Raw genomic sequence first — 25,101 nt, forward strand, 5'->3', positions numbered from 1 at the left:
GCATTCTTTTTTCCTTCTCAGATGCTTGCAAAAAAAACCATGTAATATTCCTCTCTGAATCCCTTTAATACAACTCATTTTCTCACCAACCTCAAACTCCTAAAATTTTATAACTGTTATTTTATTTTGACAGCCAAACTATTTTATATTTTAAGAACTTGCTTATTCCCATCATGCACCAAAAAAAGGCAGAAAGATCAAGATTAAAATATAACAATTATTAAAAGTACCAGAATTTAATATAGAAGTGTTTTTTTGTAAAGGTGAAATGTAGGAGGTACAAGTCTTAAACAGAAAGTAAAAGATTAATATTATGTATAGGAAGGCAATCTGGCATCTATTTAAACTTAAAATGCACACTTAAGAAATCTCTTCTATGGAAATACTTGAATATATATGCATGTGCAAGAAGATAAAAAGTTGTTCATTAAGGCTCCAGTTTTAATTGCTCAAAACTGGAAACAAAGGCAGTCACTGACTTATGATGGCCCAATTTAACAATTTTTCAACTTTATGATGGTGTAAAAACGATACTTGTCTAGTAGCAACCATGCTTCTAAGTATGAATTTTTATCTTTACCCAGGCTGGCCATATGCAGCACAATACTCTCCTGACACCAGACAACTGCAGCAAACTGCAGCTCCCAGCCAGCCATGTGTTCACAATATACTTACAACCATTCTGCACCCATACAATCATTGTGTTTGTCACTTTCAGTGCACTGTTCAATAAATTACATGAGATATTTAAAACTTTATTATAAAATAGGCTTTCTGTTCGATGATTTTGCCAAACTATGGGCTAACATAGGATGTTCCATAGGTTAGGTGTATTAAATGCATTTTCTTTTTACAGTATTTTCACCTTACAGTAGGGTTTATCAGGATACATAAATCAAGGAAGATCTGTATAGTAGATCCCCCACCCTCCCCACCCTTCCCACCCCATGTGCAGTTTCACTTTCCGTGGTTTCAGTTACCTGTGGTCAACCTTGGTCTGGAAGCAGAGGATCCTCTTTCCGGCATACTGTCAGATCAACAGTAGCCTAATGCTACATCACAATGCCTAAGTCGTTCACTTCACTTCATCTCATCATGCATATATTTTATCATATCACGTCATAAGAAGAAGGGTTGGTACAGTACAGTAAGAAACAGACAACATTCACATAACCTTTATTACAGGATATTGTTATAACTGATGTGTTTTATTATTAGTTACTGTTGTTAATCTCTTACTGTGCCTAATTTATAAATCAAACTTTATCATAGGTATGTATGTATAGGAAAAAAACAGTAAATGTAGGATTTGGTATTATCTGAGGTTTCAGGCATCCACTGGGGGTCCTGGAATGTATCCTCCACAGATTACAACTACGTAATGAAATATCTCATGATTTTTAAAAAATGAGGTACAACTTTATGTACTGAGCTAGAAAAGAATATATAATGATCAGATTTTTAATTTGAAAAAATCAAGGTGAAAACTACACACGCAGTACTTATTCCTAAATGCAAAAAGAAAACAAAATTGTTAATAGTGGGGACCTCTAAGGAATGGGACTAGAAAGTGAGGGAAGGGTAATATTCAGTCTATAAGAAATGACTTACACAAACCTTTTAATAAGCATGTACTGCTTTTGGAATTTAATTTAAAAATAAGGGGAAAAAATCACTATTCTAATCTATTTATGATGGTTATCTGAGGGCTGAGACCAAAGTGGTTTTTGTCCTGTTTCTTAGTAATTTTCACTACTTTCCCAATTTTCTATGAGAAATAGGCATACTTTCTAAATCCGAGAAACTTGTATTCCAAGACCTGTATTTTTTTCATCATTGATGAAACTTTTTTTTTTTGAAAAATAATTTTAATTTAACAGTTACGGTCTCAGAAATTTGGTCCTGAGATTCCAACCTCTTTGAGAAAGCTATCTTAAATCTGAGTTTAGGACTATAACATTTGATATAAAACCCATCTTAGAATGCACATTAATTAACACTTACTAAGCACTTAGACACTACATTCACTAAGTACTTTATCTGTGTTACCTCATTTGTTCTAAACAGCCCTATGAAATTTGTATTATATTATTAATCACATGACAGATTAAAAAACCAAGTCTTGAAAAGATTGGATATTTTGCCCAGTCATGTAGAAGAGCCAGGATCCAAAACCAGGTCTCCAGCTGATAACCACCGGGTATACATGGACAGATACTAATACACTTCAGAGGTACTAGGCTAGAACTCTGAGATCCTGCATGAATGTTCAGACTAGCCACTATTAATCACATTAGTGATCCTAAAAGAAGTGGTAAGACTCAACTTTAATCACAGAAAAAAAACAGTATTTCTTCACGTCAGTGGGGGCAAATTTTGCCTTCTCTTTCTCCTTCTACCAAGATACAAAGATACTAGGGACAACCCACATTTGTAAATAATTTAACACCTTTCTCTATTAGTGTGGAATTAGCCTTCTAACTTGGAGGGCTTTTGAAAACAAACTGATCAGAATCCCCAAGACTTTTTAAAGCCTCTGACAAAGCCCAGTTTCAAGTTTTAATGAAAGTAGAAAATTCAGAAAACCAAGAGAAATCGTATACTCGAATATAATAATAATCACTACTGACAGATTAAAAATAGGAAGGATTTAACAGTACCTACCTGTTTTGTCCTTAGCTATTTGAACAAATTCTCTTTTTCAAAAAGTATAGTTTTAATTTTATCCATAGCTACCTAAACAAGTTCTAGGTTTTCTCTTTAAAAAAGTGTAATTGAAAAGAAATATACACCATTGCTAACCCTGTCGACTTGGAAATACGCTTATTGTAAAAATCAGAGAACTGAAGGACCCCTATTCATTTGTTTAGTAGGTACTCTCCAACCACAAGCTATCGTTTCTTTACGAATTTGGGTGTACAAGTTCAGTATTAAACGTCACCAAGTCCAGAAGAATAACTCTTTCAATAATGGTAAGCCAGGAATCAAGGCCCTAATGGAAGTGGTATACCCAGGAATTCTTCCTTGGTAAAAGTATCTGCTTACAGAAAGAATTGGCAAAGAAGGTGACAGCAACAGACCAAGTTTCACACTCCAACATTTCTATACCTTAACTTTAGGCCAACAAGACCTCCCACTAAATTAAAGACAGATGACACTACTAAATGACAGTATTGAAGCTCAGTACTAAGTCATTTAGGTTAACAATGGAGTATTGGGTAAAAACACAAAATTCACTGAATTTAGGTTAACCTCTTTCACTTAAAGTGGGTTTTAGACCAACTATATTACAGGCCAGAAACATTTTAAGGTTCCTTTTTCATAATGTAAATCAGTGTTCTTGGCTTATTAATAGCTAGAAAGATTTAAAAGCCAAGGATGAAATAGTTGCCTTAAATCAATACTCCTAACAGGAGAACATGAACAATGCTTTTCATTTATGTATATCTTCCCCCAAATATATATAAAATATACATAAGTACGAGTGTTTTGGAAATGCCACAGAGCTTCTGCCAAAGTTGACAAGTTCTAACCTGCTTTAAAAATTACTGTTCACTGCCTTCATCCCAATTTAACTTTATTTAATGTTACTCTTTTGAATAACCCTACAAAAACAAAACCCCTAGAGCAAATTCTTGTACATTTCAATATCCTGCCTACTTATAAGAGCGGAAGAGTCAAACAGAGCAGGGGAAAAAACGTGACGTGCACAGCCTTGATCCAGAACACCGCTCATCGTAGTCTAATTTTAGGCCTAACCATTTTGATCGTACTTTTACAGAGGTTAAAAAACAAAAAAACTACAGATTACTTGTAAAGTATAACTAAAATAATAACATCAATGCGAGTTGGCATTACTTATCAAGGAGGAAACCAATCACGCTCACACTGCCAGGGTATTCCCATTAAAATTAAGATACACGGATGGGTACAACACCTCACCAACCGACAACGGCAATTACTTTTTACACTTCAGTTCTTGGATGACTTTATCTTCAAAGAATTGTTCAAAAGATTGAGTCCACAGGGGAGTTTGCGGCATGGTTTTGTGTGTGTGTGCTTGTAGTTTTTAAGAAAGCCAAACATGGTGAAAAGCCAACCTTCACCTAAGTTACCTAAAGAAGCAAATATTCACCTCCTGGCTGAAGATCAAACAAAAATCACAAGAAAATGCGAAAATTCTGTGTTTAAGCGGAAGCCATAAAAACTCTCGGAAAACTATACATTTCTACTAATTCGAAATACGGAATAGATTTCAGATTGTGGTTTAGAAGAGTAAAGGGACTCGAGACAATATGCCTAAGCAATGAAACTGGGATGAGCAGAGAGGTAGCAAGGAGGGGCTGGGACTCACGTGAGGGAGGAAAAATCGAAGAATAAAACCCGAGATGTTTGGACGAACACTGAAGTAAATGGAGAATAGGAGGTGGAAACACCAGGAAGGGGGGTGGGGGGCCGAGAAGGGCAGAGCCTGTGGCGCGAGACGGTTCAGGGCAGGGCTGGGTCCAGGAAGAGTTGGACCTCATCAGCCCAGCAAGTTTCCCATTTCGCGCTAAAGCCAGAGAAGAAAAAGCCTTAGGAAGCAGACAATGAGCCACCGCCCCAGGAGCCGCGGCTCCACGCACGCAGGTGGCAGCTTCCCCGGCCCTGCGTGGGGCAGGTCTGCTGCCCCGATCGCTCGCGCCGGCCAGGCCACGGGGAAGGGAGGAGGGAGAGCGACGTCTCGCGCCCCGGCCTGTCTGCACACTTACCCTAGGCGAGGAGCGGTCCCCGCCCCAGCGAGGTGCCTCCGTCCGAGCTCCCGGCGGGATGTGGAGACGCCCCGGGCAGGCGCGCGGCACGCGGGGGAGGGGAGGGAAGGGGAAGCGGGGTAGGAAGAGGAGGCGCGCAGGAGCGCGGCCGCTGCTACCGGTAGGCCGAGCGGCAGCCGAGCCCCGCGGGCACCGGGAGGGGAGGGCAAAGCCTTCGGCAATGGCGACGGCCCGGACTGGAGGGGAAGCGGAACAACCGCCGCCGCTGCGCGTGGCCAAAACCCTGGGGGAGGGCGACAGCGGGGAGAGGGGAGAGGCGGGGCCAGAACACCGTCCCTCGGCCCCTAAGTCTCGAGCTTCCCGGGGCGGAGACGGGCACCGCCTCCTAATGGGCGGGCTCGCGCGGGGGCTGCAGGGAGTTGTAGTTTGGAGGTGTGTATTGCTCCTCCCTCCCTTACTCTTTATATTGAGAGACAACCATCTCTCATTTTAGTTCAGCATTACCTTGTCAAGTGTGTGCCAAACAAAGATGCTGACAGACGATTGTTGTTATATATATATCTGCTTCAAGACATGTTTCCGGAAATTCATCCATTATCCATTTTGCTTTTTGCCTATAAATTCTTACTGTATTTTGTTGCTAAATTAGTCCTGTATCTTTCCAAATTAAGGCCTCCATATTTTACCCAGGAATGTATCCACTAATTCTACAAATATCTGAGCGTCCAATATGTACCAGACACAGGCATCAGGGATGCAACAATGAACATAAGTCACTTTGCCTTTGCAGAACTTATAAATGCAAAAATATAATTTAAAAAGTAGTGATTATCTGTTATGAGGAAAAAAACTGGGAGATTACTTTGGATAGGATGACCAGAGAAAGCATTTTAAAGGAGGTGACATTTAAGCTTAGAAGACAAAGTCATGAGAAGCACCCAGGCAAAAGCATTACAGGCAGGAGGAGGAAGAAAAGGACTTACTATGGTCAATTAATAAGGCGTGAGTGGCTGGAGCTTAGGGCACAAATGGTTGTGTAGTATGAGGAAACACTAGAATAGACAAGATTCAACTCAGCAAGGATCTTGAATGCCATGGTAAGGAGTCTGAACTTTAATCCAAGGAATTATTTAAGTTTTAAGCATGAAAGTGATGTTATCTGACTTACATACATTTTAAGACCAGTAGATTGCTATGTGAAGAAAGGAATACAGAGATGTAAGAATAGAAGAAATGAACTAGGGAGTCAGTAACCAAAGCGGATACTAGGGAGATAGTAGTGGAAATGGAGAAAGGTAGCCAGATTGTGTTTATCAAAATGTGTAAAGCAAAAAATTCAATTGATAAAGAGTATGAGAGAAGAAGCAAGGAGCAATAGGGCACACTATCAGGTAACTGGAAAAAAAAGTCCCATTATTAAACACACAGAAATGTTGAATAAAATTTAACATCCTCCCAAGAGCAGAACTAAACTTTCAAGAAAGAAAGAAAGGACTACCTCTAACAGTCCTGCAAACTCCATACTCAAACCAAAAACAGAGAAAGAAACCAGAGTGGTAAGCAGGGCAGTGAAAATATGGGTGTGTGAAGGGTATCTACTTTTTCAGAAATCTCTATGGTTTTATTGGCTACACAAGAGACAGAAGACCAGACAATGACTTGGGCCTGTGATCCTGCATAAGGCTGGGAAACTTAAAAGGCTATGTATGCCCTCTTAAGAATAGACTGGCAGAAAAAATATTCCCTGTACCAGCCCAGGAGAGAAGCAGACATTTCCAAGTTTTAGCCTGGAGTTTGCATGAAGGGGGAAAAAATTTCCTATAGAATTCATAACTACAAAACTTTCCCTCACATGGGTTTGAAAGTTCAAATTTATAATACCCACACAGTCCAGGAAACCTCAAGTCAAGAAAGTAGTCCCAGGCTGGTAGTGCTTGCAGGCCTGAAATAAATAAATAAAGATCCTTACTGCACAGGTCCACTCTCAACCTAGGTCTGAAAGAATTTCCAAAGAAAAATAGTATTTTAAAAGCTAAATATGAGTACCCAAAATATAATTACAATATATGTGAGGAAATAAGCCATCTTGAGTGAATCAACAGAAACCACAAACAGAATAATGAAGCCCATTAACTTCAGATATTGGAATTACTGGTTACAGAATATACAATTTTATTAAAAACGGTTAAACAAAATAAGACAGGAACAAGAAACAAGATACTATTAAAAAACAAAAACCAAGCAGCTTTGAAAAGGAACCGATCAGAACTTCCAGAAATAAATATACTAATTGAAACCAAAGCCAATGTTTGGGTTTAGAAGCAGATTACACACAGTTGAAGAGATAACTGGAAGATAGACCTAAAGAAATTACTGAGAGCAGCCCAGAGACGAAATATTAAAGAAAGATTAACATGGGGATAGACTTGGAAGGTCTACCAAATGACTAACAGGAACTCTAGGAAAGCAAAGAGAGAAAACCAAGAGGAGGTATCTGATGAGATAATGGCTAAGAATTTCCCAGAATTAGATTAAAGACAAAAACCTTCAGATTCAGGAAGCAAATTTCAAACAGGATAAGTAAAAGAATCTCAAACACATCAAAGTGAAACTGCAGAATACCAAAGATAAAACCAGAAAGATATATCCTACAAAGAAACAACTTTTAAATTTATCACAGATTTCTCAACTGCAACAATGGGTGCTAGTTGACAACAAAAATATATTTTCAAAGTCCCAAGGAAATATAATCAGATTTAGAAGTGTACACCTAGTTAAATGATCAGTCATTTAAGTGAGGTTCAAATAAAGAGTATCATCAAACAAAAACAGAGATTTTACCAACAACAGAGACCTACCAAAGGAACTCTTTTAAAAGATGTACTTTAAGAGGAAAGCAATCCCAGAAGTAAGGTCTGAGATGCAAGAAATCAAATAGCTAAACCTATCATACTACCACTGAGTAGAACAAACCCCAAAAGCACACTTAGTCCACATTATTCTATTCTCTTACAGCCTTCCAAACCCTACATTCAACTACCTGCCAGTACCATATTTTGTTTTTGGGGGTAATACAGATAGATGTTGGTCACCTCACTCTAATGTCCTTATCTCTACATTATCAATCAGCATCACTTATCAAAACACAGATGAGTAGCTTAAAATGAATAGAATGACTAGAATAATCCTAAATTCATTTTATTCTGAAATCATTAGAGCTGCAATTGACCTTTCCAGTTCCCAAGACATGTATGTACTATTCTCCATGAAATCTAACTATATAATCTTAGTTCCTGCTGGAGTAGTTGAGGTATACCAACTATGCAATGATCTCTGTCCCCTGCTCCCACCATTAGTTAAGGTAACCAGTGTCGCTTATTTTTATGTATAAGAATGTAACACAATACTTAAAAATAAAACATAAAAATGGAACAGATACTGGAAACACAATGACTGAGAGTACAGTATCCATTTTCTTGGCCTTAAAAGAAAGACCATACAGAGAATTACAAAACTGATTTAAAAAATAAAGTGGTTATTCAATTTTTAAGTGTCCAAAGAAGATAATACAGAGTTCAAAAGCAGAAATGTTCTATCAAAAGTGATATCATCTGCAACCACTTATCAGGCAAGAGTCATATCAAAGCATTCTTCATTCACATACACATTATTATTCTTTTGAATACCTAGGTATTAATCATGGATGAATCATGTCCCAAGTCACAATCTCAAATATTAACATGAAAATTTGAAGTACTGATGAAACTTGGTTCTGATGTGCAAAAGAAAATAAAGATACGTGCATGTGTACACGTGTACACACCCACACACTCCTAAGAGGTTAAACAGTACCATGTTTCTTCCACCTGTCTATCCATATTCTAAAATGTCTGTTGATGTTTAAACTGAATTTTAACTGACCTATAATTCTATTTCAATACCCCTATATTAATCCCATTGTGAAAGTGCTTGTAGAACATGGAATTATTTCTTATAAGAAAACACTAAATAGACACTAGATTAAGTTGAAAGTTTAGTCATTTTAAAGATATCAAATATTTCTGCTTTCTGGCAATGGGTTGCCTTTTTCAATATTTAAGTTCTCAAACACACCTTCAAAAAAAACTGTTAAAACTTGTCAAACTGTACGTGTCAAATTACAAAAGATTTATTCCCATATAAACATCAGAATGTTTTAGGAAATTAAGCAGTGATAGCATACATAAACATATCACATCCCATTACTCTATATAAAACAAATAATGCCAACATGCCCTGCTTTATCAGCTTGTTTTGGAACAAGCTTGCCCTAACTGCATTGACTAAATAAATAGAAGAGTGCGCTTGCTCTTTTATTTTTTAATTAGCTTATGGCACTTACTTTACTTTCTAATTTTTTTCCAAAGAGAAACATTAAACCAAGATATTTTGTTTAAAAAAGTCACCTTGAAGGTACAATAGTGTTCTGTGAATACACTTCACATACTTTTTGAAGAGACAATCTAAATTATCTTCCTGACAAATTCAATATGAAATCAGAGCTAAATCTTAGTACTTAGTTTCTTTAAGCCCTTTGCCAATTCATATATTCAAAAGCAGTTATTATAAAATATAAGAGGGAATAGAAGTGTTTTAAGGTAAAATCAATTTTGATATAATTTTATTTGAAACTCTGGGTAAATGACTTTAATATTCTCATTAAAATCAACATTTAAATGATTCATCTAATTAATTTTATTTTTATACTGATTTTCTGAATTTTGTTTAAATTAAAATGTTTCTAAAAATGAGAATTTGTCTCTAATATACAAAAGTATCATTTTTCTAACCCAAATGAAAATAAAGTCACTTCTCAAAAAATAAATATAAATTGAACAGAATTAAATTGCCTCCACTGGCACTTGATGCTTGAGGATTATCAAAGCTCCTGTAGCTCCAGGAGGAGGCAGTTCCCAACTCCAAGTAAGTTCACTATGGATTTGCTGAGACTGAATAATGACAATGGAACACTGAGGGTGAAAAGGGGCTCATAAAAAGCTTTATTCTTACGGCAGTCATCCGGCTGTGTACAAGCGCCAAGCCCATCTCTGTCTCTACCCTTGGCTCCAGCTTCTGCCCCAGAGGGGCTGCCTCCACTCGTGGCTCCATCTCTGCTCCCTCCTACTCTCTTCTCTAATCTCTGCTCTTTTGCTTCCCGCTGCACCTTAGCATGGGTGGAACTCTTCTTAGAGTAACATCTGCCGTAAATAGCTTATTGCCAATGGGTATGCAAGCACACACCTGTGCAGTAGGCTAAGTATTACTGCATCACACATATACAATGGGTGAGACTCTTGGCCATGGAACTTCCCTTTTCCCTTTAGGTCCACAGAATAGAGCACTAAATTTTGGAATTAGTTGAAAGTCATCCAAAATTTTCTCCAGTAAACATAATTTTAACCATAAATGAAGACAAAAGACAAAAGTAATGACATAATTCTAGAAGAATGCTTCTAGTCCCAAATGAATACATCTTACTCAGGTTTATGGAAAGCATTGAACTGCATAAAACTTATAGGGAAAAATGGCCATATTTGAAAACAGCCACAAGGATCGAAGTAGAACACAGGATGGTAATGAGCAGAGTCACAGAACACACCAAAAAGGTATGTACAGTCAGTCCAACCGGAACCTGTAGAGTCACATTCTTATATACCTATGGAGAGAGATGGATAGGAAAGTTAAATTTAAAATGCACGTCCTAAGGTGAGACCACTATTTCCTTGATTTTTAATTTTTTCTTTATCTTTTTAAGTATCTTTCAGCCAATGATGCACTACATGCAGCATTACTATTTGAATAATTCTTTTGGAGTCAACATTTCATTTAATGTAACAGAATCAGACTTGATTCCCACAATAATTCTTAAATTCTCATTAGTTATGACTCTTCTACCTTTTATACAGAGTTGAGTATATTCTTTTTTAAAAATGTTGACTATACATCTTACTATGTTGATGGACAGTGACTGCAATGGAGTGTATGGAGGGGGACTTGATAATATGGATGAATATAATAACCACAATGTTGCTCATGTGAAACCTTTATAAGATTATATATCAATGATACCCTAACAAAAAAAATGCTGACTATATCCCAATGTCACTTCTGTAATATAAACATTTACTCCTTCGCACTGTGTTTCATATTAGAAAACAGAATTCTTTCTAAGTTGAAGCCCTAAAGGAAAAATTCAAACAACAATAAAACTAAAGTATCCATTCACTCCTGTTTTGTTGTTTTTCCCAAAATAGCTTTTAAAAGATTGTTAGTCACAAATTATACAACTGAATGTGTCCTATACTGTTACTGCAACACGAAATTAGTTGTGATATTGACTAACAATGCAAAAGTTTTCTTATATTGAATTGAGTTTCTGTTTTCTATTTGGCTCTGAAAATAAGGGAGTTTAATGAGAAGCTTCAGGAAACTTTATGGTTTAAAAGGTTTATCAAAGATTAAAATAGATAACTTGGAAATACTTTTATTTCTGGCTTCTTTTTATAAATACCTGGATTATAACCTCATATCAAAAAAAAAACACGTTACCAATACAATTTATAACAAGGTGCCATCTGAAAATCATCTTCTAAAATACGGCATCTTAAAACTTAGTGTACATTACTACCTTAGAAATGGCCAACTATTTTTCTGGTCATATATAAGCAAGAAACGAAACACAAGGTAAAGAAAAATAAATTCAAAGTGCTTAATTATGACCTCTAATTTCAAGTTACATGGTCTTAAGAAGAAATGAATTCAAAATGCTTTAATAGGGTAATTACTTATTTTGTAGCAATGTACCCTACCAATTTTTAAATCAACAAATCATTAAAAAAAAACAACATACTCTTCATTCACGAAGGAAAAGCAACTATTCACCAGATGCATTTTAGTTTGGAAAAAATTCATGTACCATATGGAAATGGCAATGTACTTGAAAGCAACTCTATCTTGTACAGATATTAGCACAGTTATACATCATCCCAAATGTTAGTTCAAAGAAAGTTCTCTTGTACAAAGTAGCAGTGCTCTAGTAAGCCTTCACCATAAGTAGTTGTTTTCTAAGCTAGCTGGTAAACACAAGTAACCACAAGGAAAACACTTCATATCTAAATATTCACAATAGCCCATGACAAATCTGCTTTATGTTTATTTGATTGACAGTTGTCTGCTGGTTTAAATTTTTAAATTTATTTTACTTTTGTTGCCAACACATTTGATTCCTTATAGAACTGAACTGTAAAACTGACACCACAGATTGTGCCATTCAAACAAAGAAAGCAGGCCTTAAAAGAGAATTAGGAACAAAGAGAAACACAGTTACAAGTATCAGTTAAAAGACAGCTCATAAAAGAGGAACTAAAGGATAATAAAAAAAGGAAAGAAAAGAAATGCATTGTACAAAGACCACTCTGAAGAGATGAGAGAAGTTGATTATGTTAACTAAAAAAAAACTAAGTAGAAAATTATAGACTTCTTAGGTAAAGCTAGTGTTAATGAAGTATTAATACTCACACAATTTAATAATTGAAAGGCAGGGAGGTCAAAAGGGACTGAAACTGCCTAGATTTGGATATGTAATAGCAATACAACTGTCTAGAAACTTTATCCCATTTGAAATGATACTACTTTGAATTTTATTTTACTTTTTTCACTTGTTCTGTATAATATAATGAAGTTAACTAATTTATTTTATTCAAAAATTAGAAGTTCTAAGTAAAATAAAATTTTATCAATAAAGTAAAACCAGATGGACATACTACTATTGTTCTTTGCCATTCTACACCTTTAAAAAGTATATTAGCTATACTTAAGCTCTGGACCAAAGGTTCTAACCCTAATTCTCCAATCCCCAAATTAAATGAGTCTGTAACTCTATAAATGAGGGACCAATGTTGCAACAGTAGCAAAGAAACACATTTAAAAAAACCAAACCAAAAAAAAAAAAAACATATTAATTACAAACTAAAAACATCTTTCTATAGTAGAATATGAAATGGAAATGTCTTAAATATGGCAGAAAAAGTTTTAAGTGAGGCAGCATAATCTAAAATAACATAAAACATTAACTTACTGATTTATATTTCATATTGTTCCATTGGCAGATATTCTTATTCTTCAAAGCACAAGGAGCTGCCACTTCTGACTGAGCCCAGCATTTCAAAATTGGAAACTCTGAGAAAAAGTGGTAGAATATCTTCTCAGAAAACCCATACCTGGACTAGAGGCTATGCTACTCTTTCATGTTGGAATATGAGTATTCAAACATTTTAATATACCATGTATGTGATTTTCATCCATCTATTTTAGCAGCCTGTTCCAGGTGGATGCCTGTGAAATTATAAAATTACAAAAACCGTGCAAAAGTTGAGGATGACTTCTTAACAAATCCTACATAAAGGGTCCACTTTTTAAAAAATTTAAACTTTTTTCGAATTTTTTTTGAAGTGAACATGTTTTTGGAAAAATGAACAGATCTTAAGCATACAACTCAATAAATTTCCATAAAGTTAATACACCCATATAAGAAGTATTCAAACAAACAATACCAGAAATCCATATGCTTTCTCAAGAGGGGGTACTTTTCAAATATTATTTAGGGGAAGTAAAAGGTACCATTAGTAGAAAAAGAAAACTAGGTTGTATGAACAGAGCTAACATCATTGAACACTTTTATATTTTCTCAACGTGAAATACGTGACGGCAGCAAAGCTTAATTAAAAACTTCCTATCTGCCAGTCTTTAGTAACAGTGCTATTGAGTTTTGTAAACATTTTAATAAGCAGAAAATCAGAAAAAAAGAACTGAAATCTGAAAGGGGCTTCTTAAAGAAAAGTCTTGCATTCTAGGAAGATTGAAAATGGTGAAAGCATAGATTAAAATTTACTCAAATTCACACACGAAAACAGAACAATTTCACACAAAGCCAAAATCTTACCAACTACATTTACAAAAACACTTTGTGATAAAGCATCCCCTCTACCAAAAAAATACATGAAAGTGGACACAAAACACCAACAGCTACAAGTTCTACAATATCAGCATGAAGAAACAGAAAGCAGCAAAGGGGCAAAAAGGGTTAATCACTGAAAAAACACACCAGACATTATATGCCTATTCGTACAAGAACATAGCACCCCCCCTATAGTTTTCCCAAAATAGAACCTGAATCTGATCACTCCTTTGGAGCCAGCTGCCAACTGCTAGAGTTCTGATGAACTGCAGGAGTACAATCACCAAAACCCCAACTATGAAGAACTCTACAGGTCAAATGACCCAGGTTCTTCAACAGGTAAATTTTAAAGAAAAGAAAGGGGTAGAGGCAAAACCTGTAAATTAAGATATTTAATCGAGCTAACAATTTTTTTTTAATGGTCTAGACTAAGCTGTAGTGTCTAAGGATGTCCACTTTGGTGATAAAAGTATAAAGAAACAAAAGGAAGTCATTAAAAGTCATGATAATGGGTTAGTCTTAAAGGAAAGGAGGGGCTTATGATTGGGACAGAATATATGGAACTGTGGCTAAGGTGACTGGCAAAGTTCTATTTCTTGACCTGGGTGGTAGTTATGAGGGTATTTGCCTTACAATAATTCTAACTATATATTTGTACAGTACTTTTTTATACTTGTGTTTTGTTTTACAATAAAAAAGTTGAGAAAAGAGAAAAGAAACATACTTTTGTCATCCTTCTCTTGACTTCAGACTTGCCACTATACCTCTATTTTTATTTTGAACCCTCAGCAAAGAACTGCAACCTCACCTTGATCACAATGCATCAATAAATCAGGTTTATTGACCAAAATAAAGGTTTCTCCATCTTTACTATGTGGCCGATGATAGCGATAGTGCACAGGCAAAAAAGCTTGGAAACAATCAATGCACTGTGGATCTTGTGCAGCATAAATGAGAACTTCAGATTCCTCAGACAAATAGTTGGGAGCTTCCATATTAAAATTTTCTGAAACCATCACTGCCTGCCAAAAAGAAGGCAAAAATTAATAATGGATTCAGCAAAGTTGTAGGATACAAAATTAATACACAGAAATCTGCTGCATTCCTATATACTAACAACAAACTAGCAAAAAAAGAAATCAGGAAAACAATTCCATTTACAATTGCATCAAAAAGAATAAAATACCTAAGAATAAACCTTAGCAAGGAGGTGAAAGACATATACTCTGAAAACTATCAGATACTCATGAGAGAAATTAAAGAAGACACCAATAATTGGAAATCTATCCTGTAGTCATGGATAGGAAGAGTTAATATTGCCAAAATGCCCATCCTGCCCAAAGCAATTTACAGGTTCAAGGCAATCTCTATCAAAATAGCAACATTTTTCAATGAATTAGAACAAATAGTTCTAAAAATCATATGGAACCACAAAAGACCCTGAATAGCCAAAGCAATTCTGAAAAAGAAGAACATACTGGGGGTATAACGCTCCCTGACTTCTAGTTATACTACAAAGCTACAGTAATCAAAACAGTATGGTGCTGGCAAAAGAACAGACCCATAGACCAATGGAACAGAATAGAGAACCCAGATATAAAACTCATGCATATATGATCAATTAATATACCATAAAGGAGCCATGAACATACAATGGGGGAAAAAACAGTCTCTTCAATAACTTGTGTTGGGAAAACTGGACAGCTGCATGCAAGAGAATGAAACTGGATTACTGCCTACCTAACTGCACACTCAGATGTAAATTTGAAATGGCTCAAAGACCTGAATGAAAGTCATGAAACCATAAAACTCTTATTAGAAGAAAACATAGGCAAAATCTCTTGAACATAAGCATGTGCAATTTTTTTCTGGACACATCTCCTTAGGCAAGGGAAACAAAATTAAAAATGAACATGTGGGACTATATCCTACTAAAAATTTTCAGTACAGCAAAGGACACCATCAGCAAAACAAAAAGGCAACCCACAATATGGGAGAATATATTTGTAAACTATCTGATAAAGGGTTAGCATCCAAAATACATAAAGAACTCATACAACATCAAAAAATCAAGTAACCTCATTAAAAAAAATGGGCAGAGGACATAAACAAATATTTTCCCAAGGAAATACATATGGTCAACAGGCACATGAACAGATGCTCCATATCGCTAATTATCAGGGAAATGCAAATCAAAACACAATGAGATATCATCTCACACAAGTTATAATGGCCACTATCCAAAAGACAAGAAATGACAAGTGTTGGTGAGGATATGGAGAAAAGGGAACCCTCCTCCTACACTTCTGGTGGAAACATAAATAGGTGCAGCAACTATGGAAAGCAGTACTGAGGTTCCTCAAAAAACTAAAAATAGAAACACCATTCGACCCAGCAATTCCACTTCTAGGGATTTACACAAAGAAATCAAAATCTCTGATTCAAAAAGATATATGCACCCCTATGTTTACTGCCACATTACTTACAATAACCAAAATATGGAAGCAACCAAAATGTCCATCAATATATGAATGGATAAAAAAGATGTGGTACATATACACAATGGAATATTACTCAGCTATAAAAAGCAAATAACCCAATTAAAAAATGGGCAGAGTATGAACAGACACTTCTACAAAGGTGAAGTTCAGATGGCCAACAGACACATGAAAAGATGATCCACATCACTAATTATCAGGGAAATGCAAATAAAAACTACAATGAGATATCACCTCACACCAGTTAGGATGGCCAGTATTGAAGAGACTAAGAACAACAAATGTTGGCGAGGCTGTGGAGAAAGGGGAACCCTCCTACACTGCTGGTGGGAATGTAAGCTAGTTCAACCATTGTGGAAAGCAATATGGAGGATCCTCAAATAACTAAAAATAGAAACACCTTCTGACCCGGGAATCCCACTCCTTGGAATTTACTCAAAGAATACAAGTTCTCAAATTCAAAAAGACATATGCACCCCTATGTTTATCACAGCATTATTTACAATAGCCAAGATATGGAAGCAACCTAAGTGTCCATCACTAGATGAATGGATAAAGAAGAGGTGGTACATATACACAATGGAATACTATTCAGCCTTAAGGAAGAAACAAATCCTACCATTGCAACAACATGGATGGAGCTGGAGGATATTATGCTCAGTGAAATAAGTCAGGCAGAGAATGACAAGTACCAAATGATTTCCCTCATTTGTGAAGTATAACAACAAAGCAAAACTGAAGGAACAAAACAGCAGCAGATGCACAGCCTCCAAGAAGGGTCTAGTGGTTACCAAAGGGGAGTGATTAGGGAGGGCGGGTGGGGAGGGAGGCAGGAGATTGAGGAGTATTATGATTGGCACACATGGTGTCGGGGGGATCATGGGGAAGACAGTATAGCACAGAGAAGGCAAATACTGACTCTGTGGCATCTTACTACACTGATGGACAGTGACTGCAATGGGGCACGGTGGGGGGCGACTGGGTAATATGGGTGAATGTAGTACCACATTGTTTTTCATGTGAAACCTTTGTAAGAATGTATATCAATAATACCTTAAAAAAAAAAGAAATCCTCCCATTTGCACAACATGGATGGATCGAGAGGGTATTATGCTCAGTGAAATAAGCAGGTAGAGTAAGACAAATACCATATCATTTCACTTATTTGGAGAGTATAAAAACAAAGCAAAACAGAAGGAACAAAACAGCATTAGATTCACAGACTCTGAGAAATGACTAGGAGTTACCAAAGGGGAGGGGAGCGGGCTGGGATGAGAGGGAGAGGGAGGGGGATTGCTGAACACTGAGATGTACGTTTGGTTATAATTTAAAAAATAATCCTAATACAGCAAGGGAAGCAAGTTTAATGCTATTCAGTTCAAGTGAGTAAAAGGAAGCAGTACAGCATGCCCCTTTCAAGTAAGATGTTCCTAAGGGTTATTAAAATGGAGCTTTCAAAAACAAAAAAAAGAAGTGCTACATATACACAATGGAATATTATTTACCCATAAAAAGGAAAGAAATCCTGCCATTTGTGACAACATGGATGGTCTTAGAGGGTATTATGCTAAGTAAAATAAGCCAGGTGGAGGAAAACAAATACCATATGATTTCACTTACTTGTGGAATCTAAAAACAAAATGAAACAAAATGAGTAAAATAGCAGTAGATTCATACACATTGAAAAGTGATTGTGAGGCTTCCCTCTCACTTACCAACTTCACATTTCCCTGTATGGCCCCGGAAGATGACTGGTTAGCCAGAGACGGGTAAGATTCCTCAAGGGAGGAACAACCTAAGACAGGCACAGTCACAGGGGGGTCATCAGGTGAGAAATTGGGGATCAACAGAGGTGAGGCTTAGAACCTCATCCCCCCTGTTCTGAGAGAAATCTTCTGCATCTGTGGATGTTTTGTTGCCCTTGTCTAGCTTGGATTAACACATAGTCTACAGGCACACACCTGATCATCTACATTTGCTCTCTTACAACACTAAACTATGTTTTCTACCTTTATCTTGTATCTACCTACCACTTCAGCATTTTATTAAAAATAATAATAATAAAGAGAGAAATGTGGTATCCACATATAAATCAAGTATAAAAATCAAACGAATATTCATATTTGAACTGATTGTTTATAGTTCATAATGCATGAGCAAAACCAAAAGTTTCTGTGATGACTGCCCTTGTACTGTCCACCATGTAACTTATTCACTATGTAAGAATTTGTTCTCCATGTAAGAACTTGTTCGTTATGCTTCAGAAGATTGGAGACTGACGAAAATTAGGCTTGAGGTGGATTAATGATTGTGCATTGAGCACTGACTCCCCTATACAGAATTTTATTGTTGTTAACAACCATTTGATCAATAAATATGAGATACCCTCTCAAAAAAAAAAAAAAAGTACACACTTACAATTGTAAAATAAATAAGTAACCGGGATGTAATGTATAGCATAAGGAATATAGTCAAAATATTGTAACAACTTTGTATGGTGATAGCTGGTACCTAGAATTATCATGTATATAAATGTTGAATCACTGTGTTGTACACCTGAAACTAATGTAATACTGTGTGTCAACTACCCTTCAATAAAAAATAATTATCTACAAAAAAAGAAAAGTGATTGTGGTTACCATGGGGGAGAGGTTGGTGGGGAGGGGGCGAGGGACAAACGGACACAAAAATTCTCAATCATAATGTAAGTTTGTCAAGGGGATGGTGGTACAGCCTGGGGAATATAGCCAATGACTCTGTAATATCCTTTCTATGTTGATAGTAACTGCACTAGTTGGGGTGAGGATTTAATAATGAGGGTAACTGATGAGCCACTGAGTTGTATACTTGAATCTAATATAAGATGGTGTATCAACTATACTTCAATAAAAAAAAGACAAGTATTAATGCAGAAGAAGAAATCAATGAGGAAGATTTTTTTAAAACCCAAGAAACGGAAGATACAGATGAAAAAGTCAAACTCACCCCCCTTATAAACAATTTCCATTCCCCTTCTATCCTCAGTTTTAAGTAGAAAACACAAGATGTGATCTGTGTTTAATAAAAGTTTGTGCACTAAAAGTAAACTGAGAAAATTATTCTCTGAGGAGAGAAATTTCATCATAATAAAAATTCTTATCAAGCTTTATTAAGGTGACAAAACAGGTACCAAGAAAAATTTTGTGAATAAATATAGCATTATTCAATAAGTATGAAAACTATGAAAAAAAGTTAACCAGTATTGGGTTAAAATGATTGGTATCATTCTGGCAATTTCCTGTTCTTCAGAAAAGCAAGTAAGATGGCAGTAAGATAGAGCACTGTGGTCAGGAAGTCAAAGCAAAGGTCAGTGCTCTTTCTATATACTGGGTATAGAAACCTAATGGAAAAAAATGGTGAAAGATTCTTTATAAAATACAGTAAAAATGCTTTAAAATAAGTATTCAACATCAAAAGTAAAAGTGCAAATGGCAGAAATTAGTACTAAATTGTGTGTGCCTATATTTATATTACATATATGTATCCATATATATATACATGCACATTTATATATAACCACATATATAAATGTACACAGGCATTATATATATAATCTCCGTAAGTGTGTGTACATATGGATATATACACACAACACACACTCTCTCTAGATCTCTATGCAAAGCCCTGACATATCTCAAAGAAAACACCAGCACTAATTTTCCATCACAGCAAGCATCCTAATTCTAATTTAACAGTGACACCACATGGTTTGACTTCTTCATATATTGTTCCTTCTCTGTTAATCACCAGAGTAAAAGAACTCACTGGCAAAGGTCAAGGAATTATATAATCCTCTGAGTCATAAGGAACCTTAGAGGTGATCAAATTAAACCACTATCCCAATGACAGTATTTTTCAAGTATTCAGCCACTGCTTGAATACTTTCAGTGACAAAAAGGGAGCTCATTATTTTGAATCATCTCTTTTTCTCTATTGCTACAAGGTTATTCCTTTTTTATGAGTAGAATTTTGATACTCTGGACTGTAACATTCACCAATTGGCCTTACTTACAATATCTGCAACAAATCTATTTCTTATTTCACTAAGGGTCCCCCAAACATCAGAAGGCAACCATACTGCCTCCACTGTTTTCTCCTCCACAAAGAAACATTCACAGTTCTCTTTTTCTCATGACATGGTTTTCAAACCATTTATTTTATTAGTTGCCATTGGAAATACTCAGGAAGTAGAGCAGCAATATCTCTTCCTTTAGCCCAAAGTGCATTAACTTTTTAGCAGCCTAATTTCAGTGTGCTCTATCTATTTCCTCTTTAAAAAATTTAACAAGCTTTATTTTTTAAAGTAGTTTTAGGTTTACAGAAAAACTGAGCCGAAAACAGCATCCCCACAGTCCCCCTTCATTTCCCACATAAATGCAGTTTTCTCTATTATTAACATTAGTGTGGTACATTTGTTACAATTAATTGATTGTAACACTATTATTTAAGCCATAGTTTAAGCTAGGGTCCCCTCTTTATGTGTATATTTCATGGATTTTGACAAACATGAAATGACTTGTATCCAATATTACAGTATCATATAAAATCGTTTCACTGACCTTGTGTTCCATCTACTCACCACTCTATTTTTCATTTGAACATTTTTGCAGAAAACTTTTAACTCCTATCCCAGTTCTTCAGGAAATTGACTTTTTACTAATTAAATACAGAGCTTTAGACTTACCTCTATCATATTTTATCTTTTTAGTTACAGGCCTTTCTAGGCTGTTGATGTTTAATTGAAATCCCAATCTGTCAGCCAATGTTTATATAACATTTATGAATTTGGTAACTATGTCTTCTTCTGTATTTTTACTGAAGAATAAAAATGTTGACGCTGAGGAAAAAAGATGACGGAGTAGGAAGACAAGGTGGAAATCTCCCCCAACACTGCACCAAGGAAGCAACTAGAGCAAATACAACTAAACCTAAAAATGACCTGAAGACTGAAGAACAGACCACCTACACCTGGTGAAGGAAAGAAGACCACACAGAGAAGGGTAAAGTGGCAGAGCCATGATCAAGCAGGACACAAGCCCTTCCCCCACCCCAGCCCACAGGCAGGAGGAAGAGAAATGGAGCAGGGAGGGGAGAAGTGCTCAGGAACTCTGCACACCTGGCCCTGGAGATATGTTCTGGGAGAATAAGTCCACACTGCACTGGAATCTAGTAATTAGTGAGGGAGTGCTGGACTCCAGAGACCATTGGATGGGAGGCTGAGACTCAAGCTGATTGTAGAGGACAGGCATGCTCCACTGATCCAGCTGAGACCCAAAGCAGAGATGGCAGTTTGATTTGCTAGCAGTGGGAGGGATGCCAGAGGTGTGAGGTTTGGCTGGAGCTTGATCCAAAGAAGAAAGAGCAGGTGGAAATACTCCCCCAGCCCTCCTTTGGCCCAATAGGTTGAGCCCTCTCAGGAGCCTCAGATGCTCAAACATCCTTGCTGGTGGCTCAGCCCTGAGGTGCTCCCATACACATCTCCGATGTGCCAGCCCAAGAGCCTAAGACTTTGCTACCTGGTGGGCAGAGGGAACCTCTCCCAGCTTTCTCAGCTCAACTGGGGAGGCACCTGAAGGAGCCAATTCCAAGAGCTTCTTCCTCCCCTGGGGCATCCAAGCCTCATACTGCACACATCACTACCACCAGGGCGGACCTGCATGACTCAATGTGCAGTGTGCTTCCCCCAGAGCTGCGCAACCTCCCTGCCCAACCCATTAACCCTGCAGCCCTGCCATCACTGCAGGGCAGGCAAAGGGCAGGCCCCAACCACAACAATCCCAGCAGAAGTCACTGCTCTATCACAAAGAGCTGGCTAAGGCAAACTGCATGGCACAGTGGACTGAGACCACTGCCAGCAGACAGAAAGAAATGTGGCTCTGCCCATGGCCTGCCAACAGCAACTGGGGCTCTGCTGCAAAGGAGAACCAGACACAGGAGAGGAAAGAGTCTTGAGCTTCTTGGCACCACAGGACACCTTCTTCATATAGCCATTACTCTAGACCAGAAAGCATAGCAGATCAATCTAATACAAAGAAATGCAGAAACTCTGGCAAAATGAAGAGGAAGAAGAATATGTTCCAAACAAAACTACAGAATAGACACTAGAAAGAGGGCTAAATGAAATGGAGATCACCAATCTTCTTGATAAAAGATTTTAACTTAACAGTCATAAATATGCTCACGGATCTACAGAAAAGTATTGAGGATCTCAGGGAGGACATCAAGAGATACAAGAGATGAAAAAGTCACTGAGCACTAAAGAGTACAGTAACTGAAGTGAAATATACAATGGTGGGAATGAATAATAGATTGCTGCCAGTAGAGGAGACAATCAATGAGATGGAAATTAAAGAACAGGAACACAACATAACAGAAACAGTGAGAAAAAAGGATTTCTAGGAATGAAAGAATAATAAGAGAGTTCTGTGACCAATTCAAACAAAACAATATTCACATGTAGAGGCACGAGAAGGAGAAAAGAGAGAGAAAGGGTAGAGAGTCTCTTTGAGGAAATAATTATTGAAAATACTATTGAAAAGTTCCCCAATCTAGGGAAGGAAACAGAAACTCAGGTCATGAAAGTGCAGAGATCACCTAACAAAAGGAACACCAGGAACACAACACAAAGACATAAAATAATTAAAATGACAAAGATCAAGGATAAAGAGAGAGTATTGAAAGCAACCAGAGGAGGAAAAAAATGACTTTTAAGGGAAACCCCATCTGGCTATCAGCAGATTTCTCAGCTGAAACCTTACAGGCCAGAAGAGAGTGGTGTGAAATAAAGTATTGAAACAAAAGGACCTTCAGCCAAGAATTCTTTACCCAGCAAGATTATCATTCAAATTTGAAGCAGAGATTAAACAAACCCAGATCAATTAAGGCTCAAGGAATTTATAATCCCTAAACCAGCATTAGAGTATGTCAAAGGGACTGCTGTTGATGGAAATGTTCTTAAGCCTAAATAGTTTTCACCAGTGAAAATAACCCACAAGAAAGGTAGTAGACCAATTACCAAGCAATTACAAAATTAAAACAAAATTAGTAAAAACAACTATACACAAAATCAGTCAAAGGGATACACAAAAAGGGCAGATTATGACATCTAATACATGAAGTGTGGAGGAGGAAGAAAAAAGAAGTACTTTTAGATTGTGCTTGAAACAGAGCAATCATCAACTTAGTATAAACTGTTATATAGTCACGAAGATATCCTTGAACCTTATGGTAACCACAAAACTAAAGCTTATAGTAGATATATAAAAACTTAAACAGAAATTCAATCGTAACACTAAAGAAAATCATCAAGTAACAAGAGTATAAGAGAAGAAAGGAACAGAGAGGATCTAAATGCAACAATCAAAAGACATAGAGTGGCAGAAAGGAAAAGGAAACACGCCCATCTATATGCTGCCTAAAGAGACTCACTTCAGCCTGAAAGACATACAAAGCCAGAGAGTGAAGGGATAGACAAAGATATTTCATGTAAATAATACGGAGAAAAGGCAGGAGTAGCAGTACTTATATCAGATAAAATAGATTTCAAAACAAAGAAAGTAACAAGAGACTAAAAAGGACATAAAATAATGATAAAGGGGTCTGATGAGAGGATATAACCATCATAAATATCTATGTACCCAACACAGGAGCACCTAAATTTGTGAAACAAGTACTAACAGAATTAAAGGGGGAAATAGATTGCAACACATTCATTATAGGAAACTTTAACACACCACTTACATCAACAGACAGATAAACCAAACATAAAATAAATAAGGAAACAGAGGCACAGAAGAATGCATTAGATCAGATGGACATAACAGGTATCTACAGAACATTCCTCACAAAAGCAGCAGGATATACATTATTCTCAATGGTACATGGAACATTCTCCAGAATCCAGAATAGCTCATATCAGACTGAAATGGTATGACACTAGAAATAAATTACACAGAGAGAACAAAAAAGCCTACAAAAACATGGAGACTAAACAACATACCTCTAAATAATCAATGGATCAATGAACAAATTAAAACAGAAATTAAGACAAGTGAAGACAAAAATTCAACAGTCCAAAATTTGTGGGACACTGCAAAATCAGTTCTAAGAAGGAAGTACGTATCATTACAGGCCTACTTCAAGAAACAAGAACAATCCGAAATAAACAGTCTAACTCACAATTAAAGAAACTAGAAAAAGCAGAACAAATGAAGCCAAAACTGTAGAAGGAGGGACATGATAAAGATCAAAGCACAAATGAAGTAAAGGAGAAAAAACCAATAGATAAAAATCAATGAAACCAGGAGCGGGTTGTTTGAGACAATAAACAAAATAAACTCCGAGCCAAATTTATCAAGAAAAAAAAGAGAGAGAACACAAGTAAACAATATAAAAAACAAAGAAGGAATAGTCACAACAGATACCACAGAAATACAAAGAATTACTGGAGAATACTATGAAATATTATCAAGAAGAAATGGACAAATTCCTAGAAAAATAAAACCTTCCAAAATTGACAGAGGAAGAAATAGAAAATCTGAACAGACCAATTACCAGCAAATAAATTGAAGTGGTAATAAAAAAAGCTCCCCCAAATAAAAATTCCAGGACCAGATGGCTTCACAGCTGAAATTCTACCAAACATTTAAAGAGATGATACAAATCCTTCAAAAGGTATTCTAAAAAAGTAGGAGGGAATACTTTCAAACTCATTCTATGAGGCCAGCATCACTCTAAAACCAAAACCAGAAGAAGACAATACTAAAAAAATATATACATATATAATTTTAAAAAATTGAAATGTGGATCAGGAGGTTAA

The 25,101-nt window shown here is 36.4% G+C and overlaps 2 protein-coding genes across 2 annotated transcripts in view; both read right to left on the reverse strand.

Annotated features, from left to right (window-relative positions):
- Positions 1-5,102, reverse strand: part of PAK2 (p21 (RAC1) activated kinase 2) — a 126,738-nt gene extending 121,636 nt beyond the window's left edge. Inside the window, exon 1 of the mRNA XM_036875151.2 lies at positions 4,752-5,102. The gene's annotated coding sequence lies outside the window, so the exon portion shown is untranslated. The remainder of the gene's footprint in view (positions 1-4,751) is intronic.
- A 4,665-nt stretch (positions 5,103-9,767) lies between these two features.
- Positions 9,768-25,101, reverse strand: part of PIGX (phosphatidylinositol glycan anchor biosynthesis class X) — a gene marked incomplete at its 5' end in the record, with an annotated part of 58,950 nt that continues 43,616 nt past the window's right edge. The window contains 3 exons of the mRNA XM_036933178.2: positions 9,768-10,446; positions 12,868-12,968; positions 14,555-14,768. Of these exons, the coding sequence (XP_036789073.2) occupies positions 10,303-10,446; positions 12,868-12,968; positions 14,555-14,768 (459 nt within the window). The remainder of the gene's footprint in view (positions 10,447-12,867; positions 12,969-14,554; positions 14,769-25,101) is intronic.

This window comes from Manis pentadactyla, chromosome 1, assembly GCF_030020395.1.
Source record: "Manis pentadactyla isolate mManPen7 chromosome 1, mManPen7.hap1, whole genome shotgun sequence".
Lineage (NCBI taxonomy): Eukaryota > Metazoa > Chordata > Mammalia > Pholidota > Manidae > Manis > Manis pentadactyla.